An 11,000-nucleotide genomic window follows, 5' to 3' on the forward strand; every position below is an offset into this window, starting at 1 on the left:
AACTCACGTGACACAAAAGGATTTTGTGTCAAATCAATAATTGTTCAGCGTAACTTTCACGGGGCTTTGCTCTTTTCTGTATTTTAAAAAGTAAACTCCCCCCAACCCGAGACACGATTGTGTGGATGGAAATTCACTGTCATAAACCACACCATCAAAAGTTATGGTTGGCCACTAAACCAACACTATCGAAAGTCATGGTTGGCCACTCAATCCACTTGGATCATAATTTCTGATCCACTGGTGATAAGAGAAATGTTTTTCTCTTATTTATCATCTTTCATCTATTCCTCTTTCCCTTTCGCCTTTTCCCTTCAAGGGGTCGCCACAGCGAATCCGTATCATCCACCTTCTGAGGTTTGATGATTCGCATGTTTGTTTTGGCCAAGCTTTTATGTCGGATGCCCTTCCTGACGTCTATTATCACTTCAAAAAACAAAGTGGAAAAAAGATGTGTTTGTGTGTGTGTGTGTGTGTGTGGGGGGGGGGGGGGGGGTTGTGGTTTGTGATGATTTTATTTAGTTTTGTTTTATGTCATGTTTTTTTTCTGGAAAGTGTTTCGTTACAGCAGCAGGTGTGAGTTGAGAGTCAAGAATATGTAAAGAATAAAGATATAAAGAAGTCCAAGATGGTGCCTGAGGGGGCAGCTGTCGGCAATTGCTCTCAGGAGTCTTGCTTTTGTTGTTCTTGTGTTTTCTTTTGTGTTGTTGTGCGTCGTGTGGAACGGATGCGGATAATTTTTCACCATTCTTGCCCACGACATTCATCAAGGAGGAGAATGCTGAGCCTTTGCGCATTCAATGGATGCTACAGCTGCATGTTTGCTTTCAACATTTAGCTTGTAGTCGACGTGCACATTCCACCATGATGTCCCTGATCCACTGGTGGAAAGACGCTTTGATCCTCTCCTCTTTCATCTAGAACTGCTTCATGTCATTACAAAGAGGGTACAGCAAGTCCTGAAGAATGTCTCTCTGTGTCTTTGTTTTGTCATATTGTCTCTATGCTGTCATATTATTTGTTATTTAGTTTTTTTTTTGTTCTTTTGACTTCAAGACGGCGCCCCGAGAGTGGCTGCCTTTCCAGCAGCTCATGTATTTTGTTTTTCTACTTTCATTCCTTTCATCACTTTGCTGCTGTGAAATGTAAATTTCTCCACTGTGAGACTAATAAAGGCAAATCCAATCCAATTCTCGGCAGCACGAATATGCCAGCACTGTTTTTGATTGGAAGGAATGTTGGTGCCATTTGACTGTTGTCGTTGGACAGCTCTGGGGCCATTGTGCTTTTTTTGTGCCGAGAATGGGCAGAATTTTCACAGAGCCGCTTTGTTCTTCGGAAAGGGTGGTGCTTTTGGACAGTCTGCAGCTTGATGGATGCATGGCTTCAGGAGCCCGCGATGAAAAGAAAGGATGTGAAACTGTCGCTCGCGTCTTGGAATTAAGGTGGATGTACGTGGGACAGGAGATGTGACAATCTCTTTTCGTCAATGGACGTTACAGCTTTGTGTTTGCTTTCAACATTTTTCTTGTAGCAGACGTGCACATTCCACCTTGATGTTCCTGATCCACTGGTGAAAAGGAGGCTTTGATACTCTTGTCTTTCATCTAAAACTGCTTCATGCAACAAAGAGGGTGCAGAAAGTGCTTAATCTTGAAGACTCTCTGTGTCTTTGTGTTGCCATATTATTTTGTTAATTTTGTTCTTTTGACTTCAAAATGGCGCCCAAGATGAGAGCGGTTGCCTTTACAAAAGGTCCTGTATTAATGTGTTTTCTACTTCTTCCTTTCCTCTTACTTTCATCACTTTGCTGCTGTGAAATGTCATTTCTCCACTGTGAGACTAATAAAGGCTAATTCAGTCCAATCCAATCTCTCAATGGAGCAGTTAGCAGCCTAGCGGCAAATGGCTGGCTACCAATTCAGAGTGTCTCCCATCCACTGCCTGAAGACAACAAGCACAGGCTCCACAGCCACCCGCAATCCATATGATAGGAAGATCAGAAAATGGATAATTACCAATGCCCACCACGCATCTTCGCCTGACTAGATGGGGAGTTTGCTGCTAGGTAGCCACCCTAAATCACATTTATGACACATTCTTGTGTTTTTGCAAGTTTATATTGTAGCAGAATAAACAAATGAAGATTACTGTGAGAGACCCGTTCAACCACCAATATTTATTCATGATGATTTTGCACGACACATTGTTCAGCAGGAACTTCAACTCCCAGCAAAATGCATTATCCATTCCTGCATGATAAGCAACACCTTTAAATTGTTGACGGATAACTTCTTAGAAATAATCTTGTGACATGGAAAACTCAACTTTTGGCACAATTAAAGTACGTAATTGAATAATGATTTGGAAACATTCCTATTTTTGTATTTGCCCTGTTTTTGATTAAATCAACATGAAATAAATCCAAAATACAAATTGTTGTTTATATTGTTAAAATAATATAGTGCTTTTCTTTGGTATTCAACAGGCCCCTGTGCCACTGAAACGTGGGCCTACTTGGGAAAAAAAGAACAACATAAAACAGTATTATTTTGTTGCGTTTTTGTGTAAGACCAGCATCAAAAGCCAAACCAAACAGCCAAGATTCTAATAGCTGAACTTTCATTCACTGGGTATAACCCACTCAGTGAATCGATCCACAAATGCCAAACAAGCCGAGCACGTTGCGCGCGCACACACACCGTTACCAAATCTACACAAGTACTACAGTATCTTACTGTATTTTAATTAATTTACTTATTTGTTTATTTTTTGGGGGATTGGATAGAAAACGTCCCATATAATAACACATATCGACTTCCCACCAGAATTGAATGGATTTTAACCGTTTTAAAACAGTTTGTTTTAAACAGAACAATAAAGTAACGCTTCAACTACGTGATCTGTACGTTTCAATGACCAATAAAGTTTTATTAGAAAAAAACACGCTCTGCCATTGTGATTTCTGATTGGGTGTATTCTCTATGACGAACATATCCTACGAGAAAAGGGTGGGGCTAAAGACTGTGAGCTGGTGATCATCATGGCGGGATGCATGAAAGAACGAAACCGAATATTCACTATAGCAACTCATTCATTCGTTTTAACGATGCTGTTGTCTTGTTTACCTGTTACCTCGTCACAGGATACAGGTAATATGTGACTAACGACGCATTTACACTTACATGCACACAGGTACAACTCACATAGACAATGCGTCACGAGACACTGCTGTTTAGCCTTTAGCCGCTTGTGGTTGATCATGGGCAGCACAACAAAGTTCTACCAGTTCATGACTGAGATCAGCTGTTTTACGATAACAACACACGACTAGACTTTTTAATATGAGTGATAGGCAACATAGACGGAAATTCAAATGAAATTCTGTTGTATGTAACATTCTATTGTTGTGAGAAAAAAAAATCTAGCCAACCGACAAGACCCCCCCACATTGGGTTCGTGTGTAGAATTAGTCTGAGTTTCAAACTTCCATCTTGTTTTCAAAAGTTTGTTATTGTGAATTATCTTACTAAACAAACAACATACAATACTGTCATTGTATAAAATTACATAAATTCAAAGTTAAATAAAATAATTTCGCACTCAAAACATACCGATGCAACTACGTATTAATTGATTAATCAACAATGAGTCAATTATCTGATTCATTGATCATCCATTTTGAGAATCGATTGATTGTGTCAAGACCTAGTTGAACTGAAAAAAGTGGCCGATAAGCAGATGTACTTTATTAATTTATGTTTGTGCAGTTTGTGAGCTCTTAATATAGAATACTCTGTTTTTTAAATACAGGGATGGAAATCACACAAAAAAATGATTCACCAATTATTCAACAAAATAATCAGCAGATTAATCAACTATTAAAATCCCCATTATTTGCAGTCCGACAACATAGTGTACAAAAAGAAAATCCCATTTATGGTTGTTAGTTAAACACCTAAATGATACAAAATAATACAATTGTTTAAATACATAGTGAGGATTTAATATACTGCAATAAAGAAAGGCATTCAACGTATTGAAAGAAAATAACGCAAATAGAGAAATTGGATCACTCTTCAAGTTGAAGGTTCAGGTTGAAGTGTGTCGCTTGTTGATTGGCTGCTGCTGACAGCCAGTCAGCCATGTGTTCACAATGTACAGTACTGTCATGTCCTTTTGTGGGAAATGAATGCTTATACTCTTAATCCAGGTGACAAATCTGCAATTATCCATCTCGAGGATGGTGTGAAATACGAACTACCAACCTTCAGCATTTTCTGCTATACTAACCCCATCGCACCCAACTGGAGGCACACCTGGACGTCAATTCAGGTAGGTGATATGAGCAATTCAAATATGATTGACAAATTATAATTGTTTCGACATAATTACCAGAATGGTTGTTTTTTTTTTCTTCCTAAGGCGTTCTTGGTTGCGGTGAAAAAAGACAAAAAATTGCTAGGCTGGTAATTATTGAATTAACAAAAATATATTGACTAAAATAGTTCCTTCTTGCTTAAAACCAAAAAAGATACAGGATACAGAACCTAAAAGAAATACAAGCAAAAGAATAAACTGTTGTATAATACTTTGTTGTTTAATATTTACTTTTTTACATTAATGAAAACCTCTGAAAACGACTCGTTTGCATTAAACAAAAGTCAATTGAAGGCCTTTCATCCAAGTCATGTGGCATCATCATGATTTGCCAGGTCCGAATTTGGAGTTCAAAGGCGTTTATGGTGGAAATGGTGCAAGATGAGGACGATCTGCAGCATCTGGAACGCTTCAGCATGTGGAACTGGCTGCAGAGTTTATTGCGCGAAGGCCAACGCGATACCACCATCAACATTGACCTGTTGAGGAAGACGACGTGTTTCAAAATCAAGCCCAGCTATGATACCAAGTACACGGTCATGCAGCTACGCAGTACGTTGCCATCATGTCGATGTTTTATGTCAGAAAGTGAATTATATTGCGCCAACGTGATGATTGTATTGTCTTTCAGAGTTTAACATCTATCTGTTTTTGGTTGTCCTCCTCGGAGCCATTTTATTTGTTTTTGCCAACTCTCTGAGCAGGTAATTTGATTTCCGCAAGTGAGGTTTCAGAGGCATTTCTCTTTTGTCCCTAACTTGTTTATTTTTACAACAGGAGTCAAGTTTTCTTCTATTCAGTCGGCACAGGGATAGGAATGATCGCCTCCCTCATTGTTCTTTTTTTCATCCTGGCTCGTCTTTTGCCAAGGGTAACGTTGTGCAGCCTTTGACTGAAAAGAGCAGCACGTAACCATGTCGCTCTAAAAAAAATGCATCCATTGCTTATGTTTCCACAGAAAAGCCCTTTTTACGTCCTGATTGTCGGCGGCTGGTCCTTTTCTGTATACGCCATGCAGCTTGTCTGCAGGAACCTGAACGTCATCCTTCGAGAACATTGGCACGTGGCTTTAGGTACATGCAAATCGGTCAGTCAACGTCCCTTCATCGTGGGGTGTGCCTACCCGCATTAAGTGAACGTTAATGGTAAATATGAAGTGACCAATGCAAAATGATCACTTTGTCTGATTTTGTTATTTCTAGGTGGACACTATACTTTCGAAGTAAATCTATCGTCAGGAAAAAAAAAATGTCAGGCCTACGCATGTAACAGTAATCTCTCGTTTAAAGGACAACCGACATCTCCGGACAAGTTGTGTCCATAATTTGTAAAATGGCTTCAAATGACTTCTACTGAGCGTATTTTACAAAGATTCCACCGCATATAGCTATATTTTACGTTTTAAGACTCGCGCTGAATATTCAGGAAGTCTTGTTTTTGAGTTGGTGACGAGTCCGTACGTGACGTCACTAAAGGACCGCCCCTGACCGTAAAAAAAAGACGCATTGCAGCGGTCCTTCCATCACGTAAATGTATTTTGCTGTACAGTGAGACCTCAACTTACGAACTTAATTGGTTCCCAGACAGAGTGTGTATCTCAAAAATGAATTTCCCATAGGAAACCATTAAAATGGGAATAATCTGTTCCCGGGTTTCCATAAAATATACTTTTCAACTAAATCAGCCTTAAAACTACACACAACATACCTTATTCTATGTATAATAAATGTGCTATTGTATTGCAATGAAAAAAATACACTGCATTGTATCATAAAGTCACATTATTTACATTTGTGATGGTCATTTATGGCTTGATGGAATGGCGTTTGAGGTTGAAGGTCAAAGGAATTGCTGTTTGGAAAGAGAGGCGCAGTACATGAGGACTGTAATTCAAGAAATAAACTGTGCTGTAAAATAAAGTTTTATTTACCTTTTTGTTGGTCGTTGGTGGCTTATGGAAGGAGAGTCACCTTCCATAGGGACTGTTGGTAATTTAACCTCTGGTGCTGTTCGGTCGCGTGCTTCCGCCGAAGATCACTCTGCCAGCCGTGGTGGGTGTGTATTATGAAAATAGTGCTTATTATAAGGTTTAATTTTCATAAATTTGACGTTTGTAAGATGAAAAGTTTGTAAGATAAGGTGTTTGTAAGTTGAGGTCTCACTGTACTTGTTTGGTCTGGGGACCTCGTGTTGCACCCAAAAGCCGCCAGAAGAGGGCGTCCAAGCGCCATATCAGGAATTTATCAGCCTGTGGAAACGGAGGTGGCCACAGGAAAAAAGGGAAATGCTGTCCCCTTGTTGAAAGGAGAATCATTGCCGGAGGCCACGGCCAGCGCTTTATCGGCACCCAAACAAGGAAGAACAAAACCTGAACAAACTCCGGAATGGCGCTCTGTCATATTTTCAATTCCCGAATAAATTCGCGAATGGCAGTGAATGAGTTAAGTTGTGGGTTTCAATTAGGAGTGTAAAATGTGTATACTTTTTAAAATATTTTTCCAAACATAATTTAGTCTATGCTGAAAACCAAAAGTCAACCAAATACAGTAAAGTCTCGTTATATCGATATTCAAGGGAGTCCGAAAAAATATCGATATAACCGGGACTATCGATATATCTGACCCTGTTTGCATGTAATTTTCTCCGTGCGTGCATAGAAATAGTATCGATATAACCGGGACTATCGATATATCCGATATCGATATAACGAGACTTTACTGTAGTTCACGTTTTTGTCGATTTAGTGTAACTGTGTAACTCAGGCTAATCTTTTTTTCTGCCCTGCAGGTTATATAAGCATAGTTGGCCTTGTTAGCTTTGCCCTGTGTTACCGTTATGGCCCTCTGGTGGATGGTAGAAGCATCAACATCCTGTCGTGGTCGCTGCAGTTGATGGGCCTGCTCCTCATTTACATGGGAATTCAAGTTCAGCAAGTTTCCTTCGCTGTCATCGCGGCAGCCGTTTTTGCCAAGAATCTGGAGTACCCTATCATGATGGGTGTCATCGCAGTAAAGTAAGTCTTACCACAAGATGCATGAAATCAGATAATTGAAGTGACAACACTTTAAAAGCACAAAATAAAAACAAAGTGGTCACATAATACAGTAAAGTCTCGTTATATCGATATCGGATATATCGATAGTCCCGGTTATATCGATACTATTTCTATGCACGCACGGAGAAAATTACATGCAAACAGGGTCGGATATATCGATAGTCCCGGTTATATCGATATTTTTTCGGACTCCCTTGAATATCGATATAACGAGACTTTACTGTAGTTTAGTTTTACAAAACAGCAGCAGTGATTGTGAAGATTTTCACGCTAAATTCAAATACCAGTTTGAGCAGATTTTCAGATATTTGGGAAGAATGTTTCCCCCCCCCATAGTTCAGCACAGCAATGCTGGCTAGTTAGAAACACTCAATGGCTGACACCAGATGACCCCATTGTGCAGGAATCTCTTCTTCTTTTCCACTTGGCTTTTCCCGACAGGGGTCGCCACCGCGAATCAGTGTCCTCCATCTTCAGGGGTTTGATTGGCATGTTTTTTTGACCAAGCTTTTACGTCGGATGCCCTTCGTGAAACAACCCTCTGTATTTATCCCCTTGTGACTACAGAACAAGCAACTCTATGAACTTAATAAAGATGAAGATGCTCAGTAAAAGACTCCCAAAACACAAAATGGTCATCTGAATGGGATAAAACTATACTCATCATTTGATGACAATGCTCATCTTACTGTGAAATGGGCATCTCTTTCCCTCCATTTAATCACAAACAGAACAAAAATGAAAGTAATCAGTCATAATAAGAGGAAATAACCTTTTTAGGGATGTTTTAAGGAGGTTAGAGAGTAGACCCCTGAGGCACCCCGCATGCAATTGTCCATTTCTTCAGACTCACGTCACCAACTGCATTGAAGTACTCGTGATCTTTAAAACAAAGTTTACCTTATTGTTTTTGTGGTCTAGAAAAATGTCCACGTTTGTTCATTGGAAGCCGGAGATGCGCCGCCTCTTGACTGAAGAAGAGTATCGCAAGCAAGGAGAGGAGGAGACACTGCGAGCGCTGGATGACTTGCGCAAGTATTGCAACAGCAGGGAGTGCAGCCCGTGGAAAGCTGTCAGCAGGCTTCAGTCCCCCAAAAGGTGCTCACTTTTATTTGATACTGTGTATGTGCGGAAAACAGTCCCATTCAAAACGTTAAGCCCTTCTCTTTCAAAAGTTCTATTCTAGAATAAATAAGTTGATACATATTTAATTTTCAGATTTAGTCAAAATAATGCGTCCACGCCTCCCAAGTGGCGTTATTTCCAGCAGAAGTACGCATTCCTCCATGACGTCTCTGATCCACTGGTGAAAAGGAGGTTTTCGTCCTCTCTTTCATCTAAAACCGCTTCATGTAATACATTGTTTGTCCTGTACTCAAACATCATAAGAGTACATGGGGAAAGTCGTTAAGATTTGCACAACCGTTTGTTTTTATGTTCCTGTTGTTTATTATTTTGCTTTGTGTTGACTATTATGTGAAGTGGTTTGTGAAAGGACAACCGACACCATTTTTTTGTTTCCTAACTGACCTCAGAAAAACGTTTTATAGCATCTAAAATATCCGAAACACGCAGGCTGATATTTTTAGTCAAATGGAAAACACCAATAAAAATTACACTGTCCAAAAACTGCCAAAAATCAGCCCGAAACTGGAGATTTTCAGAAAGTCCCGCCCCTAGTTCATGACGTCACGCCAGGTCGTCTTGCCTTTCTCAAGAAACAAAACAATGAGATCACAGAGTTCAGATTCGGAGAAGATGCTTTCTTGTTACTCATCCAGTTATGAATATGATTGAAATAGTTCTGAAGAGGAAAGCATAAATGTTTGCAATCAATTAAAGGAGTCCTCCCATATCAATTCGAGCCGTCAATGACACCAATGTAGCGTTCCCGGAAAATGCACAAGATGGCACCCAAGCTCCGTTGGAAATGGGCTGAATTGTCTGCTGGGAATTTGTGTCAGCGAGTATCAAATAGTAGTCTTGGTGCAACACACAACGATTCATCATCGCGTTATTTATGTTTTCCTTCTAATTTCGCCATCAACACGAAGTTTTCAGACCAAACAAAGTACCCAAAATACATTGTGTGTCGCTTTCTCGGTCAGGGGCGTTCCTTTAGTGACGTCACGTAGGGACTCGTCACTAACTCAAATACAAGACTTCCTGAATATTCAGCGCGAGTCTTAAAAGGTAAAATATAGCTATATGCGGTGGAATCTTTGTAAAATGCGCTCAGTAGAAGTCATTTGAAGCCATTTAAATAGCCTATATAAAGCCAATATAAATTAGGACGTATTGTATTGTCTGTATTTTCACACTCACATTAGTGGAGTGAGTTTGAGATACTTCCGGGATGAGTGAACGCTGGCGCGAATGGCTGCTGCTGCTCACCCGCAGAAACAAACATTCTTATCCTGTGACTGTGAAGTGTCCTTCCGAGTTTTGAAAGGCACTTAGAAATAACATTATTATTGTTGTTATTATTGATGTTGTCTGCCCAATGTCCAGGTTTGCTGATTTCATCGAGGGCTCCTCCCACCTGATGGCGAACGAGGTGTCGGTGCACGCGCAGGAATACGACTGGGGGGACTTTTTCGACACAGACGATGAGGAAGATCCATCCAGCCAGGGCCAAAACCAGAGAGAGCCAGAGCAGATGCCTTATGAAAACGACGATGGCTCTCTGGTGCTTTAGCGCTGGCGCCTGTGAGCCAACTTCTTCAGTATCACCAGCCACACAAGGTGACATTTGTACGCAATGAAGGTGATGGACAAAGGGCAAATGGTCGCCACTTGTGAAGGTAGAAATGAACACACAGTTTGTTGAATTTACTGTCATGGGGTCTTTGCTCCAATCAGTTTTAATGAAAGCCCTACCCCTGGGTTGGCTGACTCTTGAAATGAGGCTTAGAAGTGTGCAGTCACCCAGAACGCTTATTTGTGATGGTGAACGTTGACTTAATTTGAAATTTGAGAGGTTTGTCATTTGGTTGTTTGCCACCTCGTAGGCTAATTTCTTGTTAATGGACAAGGCTGAACTGACAGGAGCCACCAGTCTTGTAGTTGGATACTTCTTGTTGGATCAGATTTAAACAAATACTTAATAATGCACCCTTATCTTGACCAAAAGGGAGGTCATGAAATGCAGCTGGTTGACCAATCACGCAGGATTCTTTAACCACGTTTCATAATTTTATTTGTTTCAACATACTGAGTCCCATTCATTCATGTTTTACAAGTCATATTGACTATTGTGAAAAAAGCTCATCAGAACTAAGCCCAATACTTTTGGACTGTAATCTCTGTGAAATAGACCTTTTTTTACTGTAAGTTTATTAAAAAACAGTTGGGTCAATCTTTTCTGTGATTTTACCTGCTAAGCCAACATTTGCAAAAAGTGAAAAATGACCATAATACCAATAAATAAACATGGCAATATTTTTGGGAAATGATTTTATAATAACGACATTGGAGAGACGATTGTGTAGGTCCAATAATACTAAAATGAGATTATGTTAAGTATATTATTTATGGATTTATAACTCTAAGAGTTCAATAATTC

General features: G+C 39.9%; 1 protein-coding gene across 1 annotated transcript; it reads left to right on the top strand.

Moving 5' to 3' along the window:
- Positions 1-3,022: 3,022 nt before the first annotated feature.
- On the top strand, positions 3,023-10,878 carry nemp1 (nuclear envelope integral membrane protein 1). The gene is made up of 9 exons (XM_088991680.1): positions 3,023-3,152; positions 4,214-4,335; positions 4,716-4,932; positions 5,012-5,084; positions 5,158-5,251; positions 5,339-5,453; positions 7,168-7,393; positions 8,357-8,533; positions 9,947-10,878. The coding sequence occupies exons 1-9, from the start codon at positions 3,044-3,046 to the stop codon at positions 10,131-10,133; spliced, it is 1,320 nt and encodes a 439-aa protein (XP_088847806.1). The 5' UTR covers positions 3,023-3,043; the 3' UTR covers positions 10,134-10,878.
- The last annotated feature ends 122 nt before the right edge of the window (positions 10,879-11,000 follow it).

Source organism: Hippocampus bargibanti, linkage group LG01, assembly GCF_051943395.1.
Source record: "Hippocampus bargibanti isolate YZ-2025 linkage group LG01, ASM5194339v1, whole genome shotgun sequence".
Classification (NCBI taxonomy): domain Eukaryota; kingdom Metazoa; phylum Chordata; class Actinopteri; order Syngnathiformes; family Syngnathidae; genus Hippocampus; species Hippocampus bargibanti.

Excerpts from the sequence above, each read along its gene's own strand:
- nemp1 (XM_088991680.1), top strand. The coding sequence starts at position 3,044 with ATGGCGGGATGCATGAAAGAACGAAACCGAATATTCACTATAGCAACT. Across the intron at positions 3,153-4,213 it reads TACCTCGTCACAGGATACAG|GTGACAAATCTGCAATTATC; the intron begins GTAATATGTGAC and ends CTCTTAATCCAG. Across the intron at positions 5,252-5,338 it reads TGGCTCGTCTTTTGCCAAGG|AAAAGCCCTTTTTACGTCCT; the intron begins GTAACGTTGTGC and ends ATGTTTCCACAG.